The sequence below is a fragment of the Artemia franciscana genome, chromosome 8 (assembly GCF_032884065.1).
Source record: "Artemia franciscana chromosome 8, ASM3288406v1, whole genome shotgun sequence".
Classification (NCBI taxonomy): Eukaryota; Metazoa; Arthropoda; class Branchiopoda; order Anostraca; family Artemiidae; genus Artemia; species Artemia franciscana.
Genome location: NC_088870.1, coordinates 50,881,353 through 50,903,136, shown reverse-complemented (window position 1 = coordinate 50,903,136; position 21,784 = coordinate 50,881,353). Strand labels below are relative to the sequence as shown.

General features: G+C 36.4%; 1 protein-coding gene across 1 annotated transcript in view; it reads left to right on the top strand.

Annotated features, from left to right (window-relative positions):
• The window catches only part of LOC136030542 (ubiquitin carboxyl-terminal hydrolase 5-like), a 133,418-nt gene that overhangs the window by 50,009 nt on the left and 61,625 nt on the right, over positions 1-21,784 (top strand). The window contains exon 3 of the mRNA XM_065709592.1: positions 16,944-17,120. Within this exon, the coding sequence (XP_065565664.1) occupies positions 16,944-17,120 (177 nt within the window). The remainder of the gene's footprint in view (positions 1-16,943; positions 17,121-21,784) is intronic.

Below are 21,784 nucleotides of genomic sequence, written 5' to 3'. Positions count from 1 at the left end.
TGTTTCGAAAATTACCTAGGTCAAGTTCATTTTTTGTGTTTTCCCGTATTTCAAAATCTTGAACCAAAATATACTTCGATATCCCGCTCCTATTTCCATAATATATTGAAACATTCGTTTCAAGTGCAAATTAATTGAAGTTAAAACACTGGTCTAATGCAAAAATGTTTATTATGTTTTGGTAACAATTCTAATTTTTGAATCGAAACTACAAACATGCATAAGAATTTAAAAACGAATTTAATTTAATTTTTGTTTTGATCTAAGTTAATGTCAACGATACTTTTTCAAGAGTTACAGAATAAATCTGTACGCTAGCGAATCCTTAAAGTAATACCAATGACACCGTATCTTGAAAAAAATAGGGAAGAAATTTGACGATTAGTCAAATTAGTCAAATAACTACTACTACTATATATTAGATGATTTGTTTAGATTATAGTAACTTCCAACTGAATGTTAAAGAAAAGGTAACCTCTGTTCAAAATTATCTAAGTTATCATCCGGTAGAGATATTAACTGAATTGTATTCTATTGGAAAACCGCACTACCCTTTTCCATTTTTGTTAATCACACAACTGCCGTTTGGATTCTGTGGTCGTTCTAGCCTCTCTCGCGCCCGGTTCAAAATCTTGATTAGTGCCCCCTTCTTATTCTTCATGTTCTATACTCATTAAAGCTAAGTTACCTATTTGCGCCTAGCCAACAGTCGACCTGACAATGGGCCATAGTCGATTTAACCTTTCTTACTAATTGAATTGCTAGCCCCCATGCTTTCCATGCTTTCAGGTAGTTTCCAATGCATTTTTAAGAATTCTATAAACGCAAAAGTATTGGGCTGTTTCAGTTTTATCTTAAGTTTCTATATGAACTCATTTATAGACGCTTGCTAATTTTGTATATCTATAACGAAAAGAGAAATCACCAATGCAACAGCACAAACACAAAAAAAGAAAAAAAAGAAAGAAAGGGAGACAGAAGGAGAAAAGGAAGACTGTTTTCCTAAATTAGTGACTAATATAGACCAGCACTTGAATGAGGCCTTAACCCTACTCATCCATACAATCACATAGGTCAAACAGCATAGCCATACACAATCAACCACAAAGAATAATCCGTGGACAGGCAGTCATGTGAGGAATCACAAGAACAGCTTGAAAACAGGCTTGCGTCTCAAAAAGTAATTACCAATAAAAATCGTGCCGAGGAATCACATGAAGAACGTGAAAACAGGTTCGTGGCTCAAAGAGAAATTACCAAAAGAAAGCGTGCCGAGGAAGCTGCTCAAAGAGTTAATTCAAAGAGAAATTTTAGTATAAATCCTACAATGGCAGAAGAAACAGCTGAGGAAGCTGCTCAAAGAGTTAATGCCAAAAGGCTTGCGGCTAATAGAGAAAGTAAGAAAAGAAAGCGTGCCGAGGAATCACAAGAATAGCGTGAAAACAGGCTTGCGTCTCAAAGAGAAATTACCAAAAGAAAGCGTGCCGAGGAAGCTGCTCAAAGAGTTAATTCAAAGAGAAATTTTAGTATAAATCCTACAATGGCAGAAGAAACAACCGAGGAAGCTGCTCAAAGAGTTAATGCCAAAAGGCTTGCGGCTAATAGAGAAAGTAAGAAAAGAAAGCGTGCCGAGGAATCATAAGAACAGCGTGAAAACAGGCTTGCGTCTCAAAGAGAAATTACCAAAAAAATTGTGCCGAGGAATCACAAGAACAACGTAAAAACAGGCTAGCGGCTAAAAGAGAAATTACCAAAAAAATCGTGCCGAGGAATCACAAGAACAGCGTGAAAACAGGCTCGCGGGTCAAAGAGAAATTACCAAAAGAAAGCGTGCTGAGGAATCACAAGAACAACGTGAAAACAGGCTTGAGGCTCAAAGAGATAATGCCAATGGAAAGCGTGCCGAGGAATCACAAGAGCAAATTGAAAATAATCGCCTGGCATTTAGGTACAGCCGATGACCCTGTCGATGATTATAGCTTGAGTAGATTTGTTCAAATCGGGACTATGTCTAAAATTTGTCCCTTTTGCCTGGCCTTGAAATTTAATGGTGAAACAATGGGAATGTGTTGCGCCTCAGGAAAAGTTAAACTTCCTCAACTGGCTCCACCGCCAGAGCCATTGAAGACTTTGCCTACTGGAACTACGTCAGAATCTAAGCGTTTTTTGTTAAACATCAGAAAATATAATTCATGTTTCTAAATGACGTCGTTTGTGCCCAAATCGAAATCAAGATCAATTTATGCCTACGTTCAAAGTAAAAGGGCAAATTTATCATAGAGCAGGGTCCCTTCTACCATTCTCAGGTGAGATCATAAATTTTTACAATTGTACTTCATCAGTGATAGAAATTCTGAATTGAATGCACGTTGCGAAATTTCTCCCGACGTTGAAAGGACTATCGTTTCCCAATTGCAACATCTTTTCCACGAAAATAATAATTTAGTGCGTCTGTTCAAAACAACAATCCATTTGATGCCTATTGATACGCATAAAATTGTTATTTCCGCTGACAAAACGTCTACTGGCGAACATGTGCGTACAATGCTCTAACTATCGACGAAGTGCCAATCGTTATGGTCGGTGATCAGTTTTTACCTCGAGATATTATTCTTCATAAGCGAAACGCTCAGTTGGTAAGAATTGCTGAAATTCATCGATGCTACGATGCCCTACAATATCCTATCATTTTTTGGGATGGAGCCGACAGTTATCACTTTAATAATAAACTGATAGATCCATCCACTAACAAACAAACGGATAAGGAATGCAGCGCAATGAATTATTATTCCTATAGACTAATGATTCGTCAGGATAAAGACAATTATATTTTTAAATGCCGTCAATTGTTTCACAAATACATCGTTGATATGCATGCAAAGATTGAGTCAGAACGTTTGCTATTTATCCGTCTGAATCAGACCAAGCTCCGCTTTGAACAATACATTCATTTGCGGACTGAATACATTCAGTCCCCGTCATATGCATGAATATGCTCAAGATGCTATTGCGTATGTTCGTCTCTATGGTCGTCCAGATTTATTTATTACATTTACATGTAATCAATCTTGGGACGATATACAGCAGCCACCACCAACGCCCCACTAACTAGGTTATATATATAAATATATATATATATATATATATATATATATATATATATATATATATATATATATATATATATATATATATATATATATATATACTAGCTGTTGGGGTGGCGCTTCGCGCCACCCCAACACCTAGTTGGTGGGGGCGCTTCGCGCCCCCCCAAGCCCCCCCGCGCGCGTAAGTCGTTACGCGCCATATTAGTTACGCGCCATTGTAGTTGTGTCCCTATGTCCCACCTGTGAATATATATATATATATATATATATATATATATATATATATATATATATATATATATATATATATATATATATATATATATATATATATATATATATATATATATATATATATATATATATATATATATATATATATATATATATATATATGTTTTTAACTACGTAAAACTTGCGAATATACAACATTCTTTGCTGTCCCATCGTCTGTGCATATAAATAGATTGTCAGGTTTACCGATTCTTGAACATGCAACGCATAATGGTCCATGGGAAAACAATCCGTATTCAGGTCTATACCTCATGATTCTATTGATTGCCCTTGAGCTTTGTTGATGGTGATTGCTAATCGACCATTTCCTTTGTTGCCGTCGTCATTTATATATCCCCCTGTGCCCCCGGCGTCCCCGTTGTAGTTGTGTCCCTGTGTCCGGGTCGTCATTTATATTCCCTGTGTCCCCGTCGTCATTTGTGTCCCGGTGTCCCAGTCTGTGATTTCTATTTGAGTGTCCCGGGCGTCATTTATATTCGTCAGGATATTGTAGGGCATCGTAGCATCGATGAGTTTAAGCAATTCTTGTCAACTGATTGTTTCGCCTATAAAGAATATTATCTCGAGGTAAGAACTGATCACCGACCACAACGATTGCCACTTTGTTGATAGTTGCGTATCAGGAGGCATCAATTCGATTGCTGTTTTTAAGCAGAAGCACTAAATTATTATTTTTGTGGAAAAGATGATATATATAAATATATATATATATATTTTCTTTTTAGTTTTTTTGTAGTTTTTACCTTTTTTAGTTTTTTTCTTCTTTTGTATTAATGCTAAAGCCAAGGTTCAAACCTGGAGCCTCTCGGACCTAGAACCTGAAACATAACGCTTTACCAACTCAGCTACTTCGGCGTGAATACATTCGTTTTGAGCAGCTTCCTCGGGTGTTGCCATTGTTGTCCTGGTCGTCATTTATATTGCCTGTGTCCCGGTCGTCATTTGTGTCCCGGTATCCCAGTCTGTAATTTCTCCTTGAGTGTCCCGGTCGTTATTTATATTCCCTCTGTCCCGGTCGTCATTTGTGTCCCGGTCTGTAATTTCTCTTTGAGTGTTTTTTCTTTTTAGTATTTTTTAGTTTTTTACATTTTTTCTTTTTTCAGTTTTCTTTTTCTTCTTTATTTTTCAGCTTCACTATGAAATACATATCGCCGAACCTTTGTTTTTTTAACTAAAATCTGGTAGGCATTGATGACCTTATCCAAGTCAAGATCCCAAACCCAATCATCATCGCTATCATTTTCAGTCTTGATATGTTTTGACTCTCGCTGTCCAGGTGGATCTTCATCTAACTGCGCGGTTTTGCGTTCTTTAGCCTCAAGCCTGTTTCCTTGCTGTTCTTTTGATTCCTCGGCACGCTTTCTTTTCTGACTTTCTCTATCAGCAGCAAGTTTTTTGGCATAGACTCTGAGCATCTTCATCGGCTTTTGCCATTGTAAGTTCATCAGTCATTTTAAACTTAAACATTAATAGATTTCTACGTGAACATATATGTCTTGAATATCTTTAATGACGTCACCGTCATAGCAAAAATGACGACAACTAACTTCATGACGCCAGTCGACACAGAAACATGACGTCACCTGATCCACAGACAGACAACTTATTTTTATATATATAGATAGATATAATTCTAAAATTGTCAGGTAATTTTCTATTTTGAAATAAAAACTAAAAATTATTGCTCAGACAACATAAATATTTTTGATATTTACATAATAGCTTTAGTGGTTCTGGACTGAAAACTAAATATGCTAATCAAATTGGGAATTGCAATCTTTTAGGTTGAAAAGGCAGATCCATTGGAATCGTGAGAATGCGTGGAATAAGAAAAGCCTCACCCTCAAAAGGCCGTGTCAAGATTGTTGCCTCTATTACGTTATAACATAGATATATAAATAAGTTGTATGTTCGTGTGTTTGTCTGCATATGACGTCATTATAAATATTTAAGGCTTTGTATATGACGTCATTGTAAGTATATAAGGGGGCGATTCAAAGAGAAATTTCAGTATAAATCCTACAATGGCAGAAAAAACAGCCTAGGAAGCTGGTCAAAGAGTTAATTCAAAGATGAATTGTAGTGTAAGTCCTACAATGGCAGAAGAAACAGCCGAGGAAGCTGCTCAAATTGTTAATGCGAAAAGGCTTGCGGCTAATAGAGAATGTAAGAAAAGAAAGCGTGCCGAGGAGTCACAAGAACAGCGTGACAACAGGCTTGCGTCTCAAGGAGAAATTACCAAAAAAATCGTGCCTTGAAGAATCTAATGTAATCAGAGGACAATCAGCCTCTCCCTCTTAACCGCCATTTTTCCTTTAAATGCATCCGATTAAAATTAAAAAAAATGTGTTGTTCAAAATAGTTTAAAGGTAAAATAACCATGTCTCTGTGGTTAACAATCCCACCTGCAGCTCCTGGAGCAAGGGCTATATGTTGAGCTAGTTATTCAGTGTTAACAGAGCTGAAAGTGATCAAAGGGCTTTCACCCCCTCCCCCTCTTCTTCCCCAAATGTATCCGATTGATAATTTTGAGCAACGGTCAAATACCTATGCCTCCAAGGTTCTTAACCCCCAGCCCCTGATGCAAGGGCTGTAAGCTATGCAAGTTGCCTATTGTTAAAATAAAAGGTTTTTTATATCAAGAAAAGTGGGGATGTTTGATCCTATAAATAAAAATAAGCATGGGGCAATAAGATCAAACCTGAAAGTTAGGAAGAATGCCAAACACGATCAAAAAACATTTTTTCCTTTATTGATTGTGAAAAGGAAAAACTAGCAATATTTACGATAGCTGATGGTAATCAGCCGTCACATCTTTCGGAAATGCTTAGGAGCATCTACAGTTAAATCAAGAAGTGCTATGTGCATCCAGTTTTACAAGACGACGTATCTCCTATTTGTCGAGAACAGCTGATGGTATAAACCTGAGGGTATGAAGGTTAAACTTTCAGGATGTGCTGAAGGAATGTTGAAAAAAAGGCTGGAGGGCAACCAGTTCCCCTCTCATGTCTTTTTTTTTAGCTGCAATCTCTTCAAAGACATCTGATCAAAATTTGTTATTTAGTTTTACAAAGGTTAAATAACAACACATATGTTCATTACTTTCATCAAACAGTTCGTGGTAACGAACTGTAGTAAGGAGCGACCCGGCTCAATAGTAACCAAAACTCTAAAAAATGGAATTTTGATACCAATACCTACATCAAAAGAATCGCATTTTAATGCTGATTTTAAATGTATAAGTTTCATCAAGTTTAGTCTTACCCATCAAAAGTTACGAGCCTGAGAAAATTTGCGTTATTTAGAAAATAGGGGGAAACGCCCACTAGAAGTCATAGAATCTTGACGAAAATCACACCATCAGATTCAGCGTATCAGAGAACCCTATTGCAGAAGTTTCAAGCTCCTATCTACAAAAATGTGGAATATTGTATTTTTTGCCAGAAGGCAGATCACGGATGCGTGTTTATTTGTTTTTTTGTTTTTTTGTTGTTTTTTTTTCCCCAGGGGTGATCGTATCGACCCAGTTGTCCTAGAATGTTGCAAGAGGCTCATTCTAACGGAAATGAAAAGTTCTAGTGCCCTTTTTTAGTGACCAAAAAAATTGGAGGGCACCTAGGCCCCCTCCCACGCTAATTATTTTACCAAAGTCTACGGATCAAAATTTTGAGATAGCCATTCTATTCAGCGTAGTCGAAAAACCTTATAACTATGTCTTTGGGGACAACTTACTCCCCCACAGTCCCCGTGGGAGGGGCAACAAGTTACAAACTTTGACCAGTGCTTACATTTAGTAATGGTTATTGGGAAGTGTACAGGTGTTTTCATGAGGATTTTTTTGGTTGGGGGAGGGGTTGAGAAGAGGGGGATATGCTGGGGGAACTTTCCATCGATAGTTTGTCATGGGGGAAGAAAATCTCCATGAAGGGAGCGCAGGATTTACTAGCATTATTTAAAAGAAAACAATGAAAAAATAAATATGAAAAAGTTCTTTCAGCTGGAAGTAAGGAGCAGAATTAAAACTTAAAACAAACAGAAATTATTACCCATTTGAGGGGCTCACCTCCTCCTAATACCTCGCTCTTTACGCTAAAGTATTTTTAGTAATTTCAACTATTTATTCTACGGCTTTTGTGATTCTGGGGTCATTCTTAATGAATTGGGACAAAATTTAAGCTTTAGTGTAAAGAGTGAGGATCTGACAAGGGGGCGAACCCCCTCATATATGTAATAAAAATATGAGAATACAAAAGTTCTTTAAGTAAGCTAATTTATAAGTTACGTAAATCTTTAACTAATAAAAATATTCGTAAAAAATCAAAAATTCTAGTTGCCTTTTTAATTAACCAAAAAATTGGAGGGCAACTAGGCTTCCTCCCCCGCTCTTTTTTCTCAAAATCATTCGATCAAAATTATGAGAAAGCCATTTAGCCAAAAAAAATGCAAATGTTGTTTTAATTATCAAAATCAAAACATGCATTGATTAAAAAATGTCCAGAAATTAAATAAAAAAAACAAGTTTTTTTTAACTGAAAGCAAGGAGCGACATTAAAACTTAAAACGACTAGAAATTACTTCGTACATGAAAGAGGCTGCTTCCTCATCAACGCCCCGCTCTTTACGCTAAAGTTTTTAACTGTTTTAAAAAGAAGAATTGAGAGAAAGAGTCAAACTTTAGCGTAAAGAGCGAGGCGTTGATGAGGAAGCAGCCTCTTTCATGTACGAAGTAATTTCTGGTCGTTTTAAGTTTTAATGTCGCTCCTTACTTTCAGTTAAAAAAACTTGTTTTTTTTTTATTTAATCTGAAAAAAGGAGAAATAAATCAGCTTTAATGGTTTGTGACTTCGGGTCCTCTTTTTTTTCAAAAATAAAACAAAGCTTTTTTATGAATGATCTTAAAAGGCATTTATATCATGACTTTAAGAAACAAACAGCTCCAACAAGGTTGAACATTTAAAAATTCTTGTATTTTACCCAATGATATTGCCTCATTTTCTTATAATACTGAAAAACTGAGTTCATTGGCTCAGCTACGCAACGGTTCAGTTATACCAGGGTTCAGTTACACATTGGTTCAGCTGCACGGTGATTTCGTTGCACAATGGTTCAGTTGCACGGTGGTTCAGCTGCACATCGGTTCAGTTGCACGGGGTTTCGTTTGCACGGCTGTCCAATTGTGCGATGGTTTAGTTGCACGGTGGTTCAGTTGCAGAGTGGTTCAATTGTACGGTGGCTGAGTTGCAGAGCGGTTCAGTTGCATGGTTGTTCAGTTGCACAGTGGTTCATATATGCGATGGTTCAATTGAACAGTGGTTCAGTTGCACAGTGGTTTAGTTGCAATGTGGTTTAATACCACGGAGGTTCAGTTGCACGGTGGTTCAGTCACACGGTGTTTCATTTGCACGGGTTTTCAGTTCAATAGGGTTGAGTCGTACGAAGGCTCAGTTACATGAAGGTTTAGTTAAATGGGGTTCATTTGTCCGGTGGTTCAGTTATACGAGGGCTCAGTTGTACGAGTGTTCAGTTGTTCGGGGGTTCAGTTATACGATGGTCCAGTTGCACGGTGGTTCAGTTATAGGGCTCAGTTGCTTGTGGTTCACTTACACGGTGGTTCAGTTGCACGGGGTTTCAGTTAAATGAGGTTGAGTCGCGCGGGGGTTTAACTGCACGAAGGTTTAGTTAAATGGGGTTCATTTGTCCGGTGGTTCAGTTATACGAGGGCTCAGTTGTACGAGGGCTCAGTTGTACGAGTGTTCAGTTGTACGGGGGTTCAGTTATACGATGGTTGAGTTGCACGGTGGTTCAGTTATAGGGCTCAGTTGCTTGTGGTTCACTTACACGGTGGTTCAGTTGCACGGGGTTTCAGTTAAATGAGGTTGAGTCGAGCGGGGGTTTAACTGCACGAAGGTTTAGTTAAATGGGGTTCATTTGCCCGGTAATTCAGTTGTACGAGGGTTCAGTTGTACGGGGTTCAGTTGCATGGTGGTTCCGTTGCACCCACGCCCTTTACAATACGATCATGTCCTATCTCAAACATTAGGCAAAGCCGGACCGTGATGTAGTTCCATCGGAGAACATATAAACCAGCAGAAACACGAACGACATTAGATTTTTTCATGGTTAGGCACGCGTGTGGCATTGGTATTCACAGCCTGAAGAGCAGGAAAAGAAATAAAACCAATCGATTTTCTCGGGGATAAGAAACAATGCAGTACGTTGAAGAGATAAAAAAGAAAAAGGAAAATCAATGGTCTGGCTGTAATAATGCAAAGGTAAAGATAACATTTTCTTGAGAATGGAAAGAAAAAACTAAGAATGAATTTCTAAGGATGATTAAGGTAAAAATAAGTTTTAATAGCAATGCCATAAAGTGGTGACATTTTATTAGGAAATTTGGCGCTTCGCATTGATGTTTCAGTTCCAAGGTTTTATCAGGTTTTTTTTTTCTCGAGGGGAAATTGTGTGGTGGGCATGAATGCAAACTCACAATTAAATTAAATTTTGTCACTTCCTTTTTTTACATTAGGGATCGGCACCGTTACCGTTTCTGTTTTTTTTCTGTTCTTTTTATTTAGAAAATGGAAAAGACAGAACACTGGCAGTCGTTTTTTCATTACTGTCTTTGTTTCTGTTTTTTTTTTCGTATCGTTTTCGCTGTTTTTGTTTTTCTTAAAACCATTTTTCTTCATTTTCCGTGCATTGATTGCGGATAGTATCATGCCGCATTTTTGCGACTTTTATTGGATTTGGACACTTGCCATGTTCAGAGTTGGTTCCTTATAATCTTGAATCAAAACAAAATCCCAGCATCAAGGGTGAGTTTTGTTAGTTCAGAATATATCTGATTTTTGATAAGATTTTTCAAGAGACTAAATTTCAGGATCAAACTGGGGTCTGTTTGGTCTTTTCTTTTTATGCCTGATCTTTTTTTTAATAATCAATGTTTGTCAATGTTCATTTTACTTTCATAAATCCAAAAAACTGAAAAAAACAGAAATATATGTTAAAATGGCTGTAAAAAAAAAAAGACTGTCTGTTTTTTGGTTAAAAAAAAACGGAAAAAGGAATTTTTTCCGTCCCTGTTAGAATCTGTTTCTGTTCCATTTCTTAATTGCCATTTTTAACCTTTTTTTTTTATCCAAAAACAGAATCGGCGCTGACCCCTATTTCACATATGGATAAAATATATCTTATTTTTATATAAAATTTTGAGCATTTATGTAGTGTGAAATTTAGTTCTCAAAAATAACTCACCCCCATTGCCCCTCTCCCCCCATCCCACCACAACGGGGCCTACATGTAGAAAAAATGTGGTAATGATACAGTACTATGTGGGCAAATATTAGTAATGTGTAAGAAGCCGTTGCTCTAATTGAAAATTAAGCTTTAAAAAGGATTAAAGGTGCCGCCTCCTCAACCTTGGTATGGAGGGAACGCTAAAAAATGATATTGGTTTGATTTTTATTGTCTATAAACTATTAAAACTAAAATAATTACTTGCTGGTTTATTTTCCTTGGTTGGGATTTCTGTTGATTTCGCGATTCTTAGATTTTACTCCGTAATAGGCACGTGTGCAAAAGAAAAGCAATTCAGTTTTTTTTTCTCCGTCTCTGTTAGAATGTGTTTCTGTTTCATTTTATTACTATAATTACTTGCTTGTTTATTTTCCTTGGTTGGGATTTCTGTTGATTTCGCGATTCTTAGATTTTACTCCGTAATAGGCATGTGTAAAGGAAAAAATTGAATAAGTTGTTCAAGGAGTAAGTCTTCGGAGCCAACTTCCCAGTTCAGGTCTTTCCACCCAACCTAAATTCGATGGATTAGTCTCGGCTCCCAAAGAGAATTTCTTTGATGTTTGAGGAACATGGAGTCACAGTCTTGCAGAAGCGAAATAACACCTAGCGAAGGAGCCGTAAGCTTTTCTCCAAAAAAAGAGAATCCTAGAAATGCGCAGGACTAAAATCATTTATTTTGGTATCTGCAAAAATCTTTTGCTATTTCATATTAAAGTTTAATAATTAAGCTACAGCAAATTATGCAAGCAAGGATATTGGTGGATCTAGTGAGGGCCATATCCCTTCCGTCTGGCTCCAAACATTCTGTGGAGATAATAATGTTTGTTTAGACACTGACAATAAACTTGGTAACTAGAATTATTAAATATTTTAAAATAATCTAAAGAGCATTCTGAAACATTCCTAGTTTTATACCAAACTTCCACATAACACGAAACTAGAAAGATAGTGAAAAGAATCTTGAGGGTTAACTTACTGAGGAGTAAAAAATGCTTTCTGATGAGAAGTATTACGTGATTTGCAAGTTATTGGCAGAATACAACAATAATAACTACTAGCATTACTTTATATTCTTCTTGTAATCTATATATATATATAAAAAGAAGTTGTTTGTCTGTGGGTCTGTCGAGTGACGTCATGTCATCATGTCGTCATGAAGTTAGTTGTCGTCATGTTTGTTATGACGATGACGTCATTAAAAGTATTTAAGAAAATCGTTTAAAGACAAATTTTTAATTGTAAGAAGATCGTGGACGGAAAAATGTTTAATTGTAAAAATGACTGAAGAACCTACAATGGCAACAGCCGAGGAAGCTGCTCAAAGAGGCTATGCCAAAAAACTTGCGGCTGATAGAGAAAGTAAGAAAAGAAAGCGTGCCGAGGAATCACAAGAACAGCAAAAAAACAGGCTTGCGGTTAAAGAACGCAAAACCGTGCAGTTAGATGAAAATCCACCTGGACTGCGAGAGTCAAAACATATCAAAACTGAAAACGATAGCGATGATGATTGGGTTTGGGATTTTGACTTGGATAAGGTCATCAATGCCTACCAAATTTTAGTTAAAAAAAACAAAGGTTCGGCGATATATATATTTCATAGTGACGCTGAAAAATAAAGAAGAAAAAGAAAACTGAAAAAAGAAAAAAGGTAAAAAACTAAAAAAAAAACTAAAAAGAAAAAACACTCAAAGAGAAATTACAGACCGGGACACGAATAACGACCGGGACAGAGGGAATATAAATAACGACCGGGACACTCAAAGAGAAATTACAGACTGGGATACCGGGACACAAATGACGACCGGGACACTGGGAATATAAATGACGACCAGGACACAGGTATTTAAGAATATCGTCCAAAGACAAATTTTTAGTTGTAAGAAGATCGTTGAAAGAGAACTTTCGAATTGTAAAATGACTGAAGAACCTACAATGGCAACACCCGAGGAAGCTGCTCAAAACGAATGTATTCAAGCCGAAGTAGGTGAGTTGGTAAAGCGTTATGTTTCAGGTTCTAGGTCCGAGAGGCTCCAAGTTTGAACCTTGGCTTTAGCATTAATACAAAAGAAGAAATAAACTAAAAAAGGTAAAAACTACAAAAAAAACTAAAAAGTAAATACTAAAAAAACTAAAAAACTAAAAAAAAACAAAAAAAGGTAAAAAACTAAGAACTAAAAAAGAAAAAAAAACTTAAAAAAAACTAAAAAAAATAAAAAACTACAAAAAAAACTAAAAAGAAAAAAAACAACTAAAACTAATAAAAAAACTAAAAAAAAAATAAAAACCGAAAAAGAAAAAAAAAACTAAAAAAAGGAAAAAAACTGAAAAATAAAGGAGAAAAAGAAAACTAAAAGCCGGGACACAGGGAATATAAACTACGACCGGGATACTCAAAGAGAAATTACAGACTGGGACACTGGGACACAAATAACGGCCGGGAGATATAAATGACGACCGGGACGGACACTCAAAGATAAATTACAGACCGGGACACCGGGACACAAATGACGACCGGGACACAGGGAATATAAATGACGAACGGGACGCTCTAAGAGAAATTACAGACTGGGACAATGGGACACGAATGACGACCGGGATACTGGGAATATAAATGACGATCGGGACACAGGGAATGTTCGATTAGCAATCACCATCAATAAAGCTCAAGGGCAATCATTAGAATAATGAGGTATAGATCTGAATACGGATTGTTTTTCCCATGGACAATTTTATGTTGCATGTTCAAGAGTCGGTAAACCTGACAATCTATTTATATACACAGACAATGGGACACCGAAGAATGTTGTATATTCGCAAGTTTTACGTAGTTAAAAACATGTATATATATATATATATATATATATATATATATATATATATATATATATATATATATATATATATATATATATATACTAGCTGTTGGGGTGGCGCTTCGCGCCACCCCAACACCTAGTTGGTGGGGGCGCTTCGCGCCCCCCCCAAGCCCCCCCCGCGCGCGTAAGTCGTTACGCGCCATAATAGTTACGCGCCATTGTAGTTGTGTCCCTATGTCCCACCTGTGAATATAGATAGATATATATATATGGTTTTAACTACGTAAAACTTGCGAATATACAACATTCTTTGCTGTCCCATTGTCTTTGCATATAAATAGATTGTCAGGTTTACCGACTCTTGAACATGCAACATATAATGGTCCATGGGAAAACAATCTGTATTCAGATCTATACCTCATGATTCTAATGATTGCCCTTGAGCTTTGTTGATGGTGATTGCTAATCGACCATTCCCTGTCCCGGTGTCCCGGTCGTCATTTACATCCCCCTGTTTCCCCCGGTGTCCCCGTTGTAGTTGTGTCCCTGTGTCCCGGTCGTCATTTATATTCCCTGTGTCCCGGGTCCCGGTCGTCATTTGTATCCCGGTGTCCCGGTCTGTATATACATTCGTTTTTTAGTTTTGTTTTTCTCCTTTATTTTTTTCCTTTTTTTTTCTTTTTTAGCTTATTTAGATTTTTAGATTTTTTAGTTTTTTTATTAGTTTTTAGTTTTTTTTTCTTTTTAGTTTTTTTGTCCCGGTCGTCATTTATATCCCCCTGTTTCCCCCGGTGTCCCCGTTGTAGTTGTGTCCCTGTGTCCCGGTCGTCATTTATATTCCCTGTGTCCCGGTCGTCATTTGTATCCCGGTGTACCGGAGTTGTGTCCCTGTGTCCCGGTCGTCATTTATATTCCCTGTGTCCCGGGTCCCGGTCGTCATTTGTATCCCGGTGTCCCGGTCTGTATATACATTCGTTTTTTAGTTTTGTTTTTCTCCTTTATTTTTTTCCTTTTTTTTTCTTTTTTAGCTTATTTAGATTTTTAGATTTTTTAGTTTTTTTATTAGTTTTTAGTTTTTTTTTCTTTTTAGTTTTTTTGTCCCGGTCGTCATTTATATCCCCCTGTTTCCCCCGGGTCGTCATTTATACTCCCTGTGTCCCGGTGCTTTGTTGATTGCTAATCGAACATTCCTTTTGTCCTGGTCGCTTTCTCTTTGAGTGTCGTCATTTATTTTTTTCTTTTTTAGTTCTTTTAGTTTTTACCTTTTTTATTTTTTTTTAGTTTTTAGTTTTTTTAGTTTTTTACCTTTTTTTAGTTTTTTTAGTTTTTTTTAGTTTTTTAGCTTTTTTATTTTTTTTATTAGTTTTTAGTTTTTTTGTAGTTTTTGCCTTTTTTTTAGTTTTTTTTAGTTTTTTAGCTTTTTTATTAGTTTTTAGTTTTTTTTGTAGTTTTTGCCTTTTTTTAGTTTTTTTAGTTTTTTAGCTTTTTTATTTTTTTATTAGTTTTTAGTTTTTTTTGTAGTTTTTGCCTTTTTTTTCTCTTTGAGTGTCGTCATTTATTAGTTTTTTCCTTTTTTTTTTTAGTTTTTTATTGGTTTTTACCTTTATTTTAGCTTATTTTTCAGTTTTTTCCTTTTTTTTATTTTTTTTTATTTTTTATTTTTTTTAGTTTTTTACCGTTTTTTAGTTTTTTTAGTTTTTTAGCTTTTTTACTTTTTTTATTAGTTTTTAGTTTTTTTTGTAGTTTTTTGCCTTTTTTTAGTTTTTTCAGTTTTTTTTTAGTTTTTTATTGGTTTTTACCTTTATAGTTTTTTTAGTTTTTTAGCTTTTTTATTTTTTTTATTAGTTTTTAGTTTTTTTTGTAGTTTTTGCCTTTTTTTAGTTTTTTCAGTTTTGACGTCACCTGATCCAGTTTTTTCAGGTGACGTCACCTGACACATCCATCCATCCATCCACAGACAACTTATTTTTATATATATAGATATATATATATATATATATATATATATATATATATATATATATATATATATATATATATATATATATATACATATATATATATATATATATATATATCTATAACGAAAAGAGAAATCTTTTCTCTTTTATCTATAGTCACAGGTGGGACACAGGGACACAACTACATTGGCGCGTAATGACTTGCGCGCGCGGGGGGGGGGGGCTGGGGGGTGCGCGAAGCGCCCCCACTGACTAGGTGTTGGGGTGGCGCGAAGAGCCACCCCAACAGCTAGTACAAATATAATTATTTTGATATCTTTCACTTTTCTGAAACTTCGCTAAAAATTTCACAAGAAACACTTCTTGGCAGACGTTTATTTTGTGGCAAATTTCAAACAGTCCCGCCACTCCGTGGATCTCTCTCCCACAATTTACGAAATTCCAGCTATTTCCCTGTTGCAGTGTTGATCAGAATTTAGTACTGGACATTTTCGTATTTGCTAAAATCTAATCCAAACCCCGCCCTTAGAAATTCGGAATCCGTCATTCAGTCAAGTCATAAGCCGTACCTATGAGATGGGACAGCAGCGAGCCACTTCGCCGGCTTAACCCCTTTGTTTCTGCTTTCGCAATCATAAATAATGCAGATTCGCACCATTTTTCAAAGTTGATTGAGTAACCGAGAAATATACAACGAATCGCTCAAACAAGGTAAATGAGAGAAGCTTTTATACGCACCGAGACCCTTGAGGACAGATATTTTTAAGATGATCATACTGTTTAGTTGTCTCTACACTGCCATGGACCGTGCTCGTCTTTTACTAAGTTGGAGCTACCAGGATAGTTATATACATCTGACTTACAGTCTAGTTTTCTTCTATAAGATGCGGTTTATCGGTATGTTAGGCAGAAATGTGGTGCTGTATAAACAGGGATGAATAAGTAAATATATATAAAATTTATACATTAGCATTTGACTCTGAAAATGATTAAATAAATAATATTTTTCACCTGAAAGTAAGGAGCAACATTAAAACTTAAAACAAATAGGAATTATTACGCGTATGAGGGGTTTCGCCCTTTCGTCAATACCTTGCTCTTTACGCTAAAGTTAGAATTTTGTACGAATTCGTTTGTGATGACCCCTGAATCAGAAAGGCGGTTTAATTAGAATAAATAGCTCTTTTGAATGTACTGAAAATACTTTAGCGTAAAGAGCGAGGTATTTACGAGGGGGCGAAAACTCGTTTAAAATCAGCATAAATATCCGATTTTTTTGTGTGTGTCTATTGGTATCAAAATTCAGTTTTTAGAGTTTCGGTTACTGTTGAGCTGGGTCGCACCTTACATACAGTTCGTTACCTCGAACTGTTTGAATTTGTGTCTTTTAACTACGATTGTATGAAAATTAAATAAGGAGAAATGTATTGATTTATTGTGTTAATCTTTTGTTTTATGTTTTGAAGGTTGCAAAGGATGCTAACCTGGAGCCCGAACCCAAAGTTACCCGCTTAGCAATTGGAATGGAAGGGGGTTTTGACCCCTCATCAAAAGTGAAGTATACTTATGAAGATCGTAATTCAGTATTTCTCATGCCAGATCGAACAAATATTGAATTGCCTTGTCCAAGCTTACCGCAGAAGGTATTGTCTCTATTTTCATGAAAGATTTTAGGGTGAATAATTCCTTCTTGGACAACATTAACTTTATTATTTAATCAAACTCATATAAACCACGAACTTGAAATGGAGGAACTCAAGCCTACCCTTTAAAAATTGTATCAAAAGAGGGAAATGAAAAACAAACACGTTTAAATCTTGGTAATAGCACCTGGTAGTATTTATTAGTAGCGTTACTCTTATTATTTAGGCAACCTTGTTAAGAATAACTATTTAATTTTAATTTTAATTAATTTTAATTTTTTATTAATTAAGAATTGTTAGGCAACCCTCTAAGAATTTTAGTGATTCTTGGATTCTGAGTGTATAGTAATTTCCTTGTTAAAAAGTAAATGTAGTGAAACTTTAGCCAGTACTATTATTATATTCAACTAGCTGTTGGTATGCCCCCCCCGGGCGCGTAAGTCGTTACGTGCCGTATTAGTTACGCGCCATTGTAGTTGTGTCCCTGTGTCCCACCTGTGAATATGGATAGTTCTTTTCCATTTTCTCTATCACTCTATATTAATCAAGTATTCAATAATACAATCTGTATTAACATATTTTTTTTGTTTTTTTTAATGATTGCCATTGAGCTGTGTTTTTTCTTTTTTTCTCTTTTTTTCCTCTTTTATTTTTTTCTTTTTTTCAGTTTTTTCTTTTTTTTTAGTTGCTAATCGAATTGGGAATTGCAATATTTTAAATTGAAAAGGCCGTTGGAATCATAGGAATGCGAGGAATAAGAACAGCCTCACCCTCAGAAGGCCCTGTCAAGATTGTTGCCTCTATTACGTTTCCCATTGTTTTTTTACGGCAAGTCGTGGGCCATTGCAAAGCTTTGATGTGTTAATATTTCGCAACAGTATTATTGGTACGTCTATTTTTAGTTGTAGCACGTGTGGTGGAAACCCTGGGAGATACACGGAATTTAAAAATTCTGACGGATAGTTGACCGCTTCATTTGATTTCACAACTGTGTCGACTGACTTGTAAATGACTGCCTGGTCTCGAATCTTGGTCAGAATAATATTGTTGATTTCGTGGACGTCTTTGTTCTTGGCTGCCAGAATCGTTCGTTCACTTAGCAATTTATAATTTTTATAGTTGGTTAGAATATTCGGAAATACTTTTTCAACCAAATCATTTTTTGACGTCACTAAATTACAGAATTCAGGAGGCAGTAGTACACGTCCTGAAATTGAGTCAACTGGGTACATTCCGTTTCCAATTGTCAGAAACTAATCTGAAAATGTTTCACCGGAGTGATTGTTTTGCAATCTGACACGCATATTCAAAGTTAATTTTAATATATTTACGTGTGCCCATAAATAAGAATTTTTCAGGCAAGCATTTATTTCATCCGCAGGTGTCGATCTAGGAATAATAGGTAATGTTTTGCCTGAAATCTCCCATAAGCAATATTAATGTGCTGCCGAAAGGTTTAGAATTTACTCACAAATCTTGCAATGATCGCTCGAGAGCCTTGAGCGATTTTTGTGCGCCATTGTGCACTCGTCCCAAACAATAAGTTTGCATTGCTGTAATACTTTACCCATTCCAGATGATTTGGAAATGTTGCACGTGGGAGTGTCTGTAGATTGCATATTCATATTGATTGCATTGCATATTGCATATTTCAAAGCGGAATGAGCAGTTCTACCACCAGGCAGCAACGTTGCGGCTATTCCGGACGAGGCTAGGGCCAACGCTGGCATTTTTGGATTGAATTGATGCCAGAAGCATCAATCTAATTAGAAACTTTTTACCTCCTGGCATATCCAAGACGAAGATTTCTCCAACTTGGTTATCGACACAATGCATTATCTGATCATAGATGCCTTTTTGTACAGACGTTAACTTAAAAATATTTGTTTGTACATACGACAATAGATCAATTGTGTTGTAACTTTCTTCACGATCCCATTCTACACATGTAGATGTAGAAGCAGTACGATCAGGTGAAGGCATTCCCAAATGATTGAGAAGTTTGTTTGCAATAGATAAGCACAAATCTTCAATCATAAGTAAAGTGCAGTTGTAAAGTCCAAGGTCATATCTGACCTCTAGCCGTATTCGGTGGAGTATATCCTCGGCCATTTGCGATTTGTATTTCTCCCATAACTCTGTAGGAGATGAAGGAGAGCAACGCTTGCCGGAAGACACGGGCCGTTAACAATTTTATGCGTATCAGTAGGCATCAATTCGATTGCTGTTTTGAACAGAAGCACTAAATTTTTATTTTTGTGGAAAAGACGTTGCAACTGGGAAACGATAGTCCTTTCAACGTCGTTTTTTTATCATCGGTATTACTTTCATGTTGTTTGGTTTGTTTTACCTTGGCTTGTCTTTCGTCACTATGAAATACATATCGCCGAACTTTTGTTTTTTTAAACTAAAATCTAGTAGGCATTGATGACCTTATCCAAGTCAAAATCCCAAACCCAATCATCATCGCTATCATTTTCAGTTATGATACGTTTTGATTCTCGCTGTCCAGGTTGATTTTCATCGAACTGCGCGGTTTTGCATTCTTTAGCCGCAAGCCTTTTGGCATTATCTCTTTGACCCGCTTCCTTGGCTGTTTCTTCTGCCATTGTAGGATTTATACTAAGACTAGCTGTTGGGGTGGCGCTTCGCGCCACCCCAACACTTAGTTGGTGGGGGCGCTTTGCCCCCCCAAGCCCCCCCCCGCACGTAAGTCGTTACGCGCCATATTAGTTAAGCGCCATTGTAGTTGTGTCCCTGTGTACCACCTATGAATATAGATAGATTTATATATGTGTTTTGAACTACTTAAAACTTGCGAATATATAACATTCTTGGCTTTCCCATTGTCTGTGCATATACAAAGCCTTATGTACTAATAATGACGTCATATGCAAACGCTCTTTTTACAAACAAACAAACATGCATACACACAGCTTATTTTTATATAGATAGATAGATAGATAGATAGATACAATACAAATTAACTGCATAAAACTTGCGAATATACAACATTCTTCGCTGTCCAATTGTCGCTGCATATAAATAGATTGTCAGGTTTACCGACCCTCGAACATGCAACGTACAATTGTCCATGGGAAAAACAATCAGTATTAAGATCTATACCACATTTTTCTAGTGATTGACCTTGAGCTTTGTTGATGGTGATTGCAAATGCTAATCGAATTGGAAATTGCAATCTTTTAAATTGAAAAGGCAGATCCGTTGGAATCATGGGAATGCGAGGAATAAGAACAGCCTCACCCTCAAAAGGCCCTGTCAAGATTGTGGCCTCTATTACGTTTTCCATTGTTTTTTTTTTTTTTTTACGGCAAGTCGCGTGCCATTGCAAAGCTTTGGTGGGTTGATATTTCTTAACAGTTTTATTGGTACGCCTATTTTTAGTTGTTGCACGTGTGGTGGAAACCCTGAAAGATCCACGGAATTTAAAAATTCAGATGGATAATTAACCGCCTCATTTGGTTCCAAAACTGTGTCGACTGACTTGTAAAGGACTGCCATTTCTCGAATCTTGGTCAAAACAATATTGTTGATTTCGTGGATGTCTATATTTTTGGGCGCAAGAATCGCTCTTTCACTTAGCCATTTATTATTTTTATAATTGTTTAGAATAATCGGAATTACTTTTTCAATCAATTCATTTTTGGACGTCACTAAATTACAGAATTCAGCAGGCAGTTGTATATGTCCTGAAATTGAGTCTACTGGGAGCTTTCCGTTTCCAATTGCCAGCAATTGATCTGAAAATGTTTGACCAGAGTCATCGTTTTGCAATCGGACACGCATATTTGTAGTTAATTTTAATGTTTTTACGTGTGCCCATAAATTAGAATTTTTCAGGCAAGTATTCATTTCGTCTGCAGGGGTTGATCTAGGTATTATAGGTAATGTTTTCCTGAAATATCCCGCAAGCAATATTAATTTGCTGCCAAAGGGTTTGGAATTTCCTCGCAAATCTTTCAAACATTGATCTAGAGCCTCGAGCGATTTTTTGTGTGCCTTTGTGCACTCGTCTCAAATAATAAGTTTGCATTGCTGCAATACTTTACCCATCCCGGATGATTTGGAAATATTGCACGTGGGAGTTTCTGTAGAATGGAAATTCAGAGGCAATTTCAAAGCGGAATGAGCAGTTCTTCCACCAGGCAGCAACGTTGCGGCTATTCTGGACGACACAATTGCCAACGCTATATCATTTTTTGATCGCATTGATGCCAGAATCAGTTTTATCACAAACGTTTTACCAGTACCTCCTGGCGCATCCAAAAAGAAAATTTCTCCAACGTTGTTATCGACACAATGCATTATCGTATCATAAATGTCTTTTTGTTCCGACGTTAACTTGGAAATGTTATTTTGTACATACGACAATAGATCACTCGTACTGTAACTTTGTTCACGATCCAATTCTACACATGTCGAAACAGCAGCGGTACGATTAGGTGAAGGCATTCCCAAATCCTGAAGAGGCTTGTTTGCCATACATACGCACAAATCTTCTATAATAACTAAAGTGTAGTTATAAATTTCTGATGTAAAATCAAAAGTTATATCTGACGTCTCTAACGGTTTTCGATGGAGTATATCTACGGACATTTTTGACTTATATTTTCCCCATAACTCTGTAGGAGCTGATGGAGAGC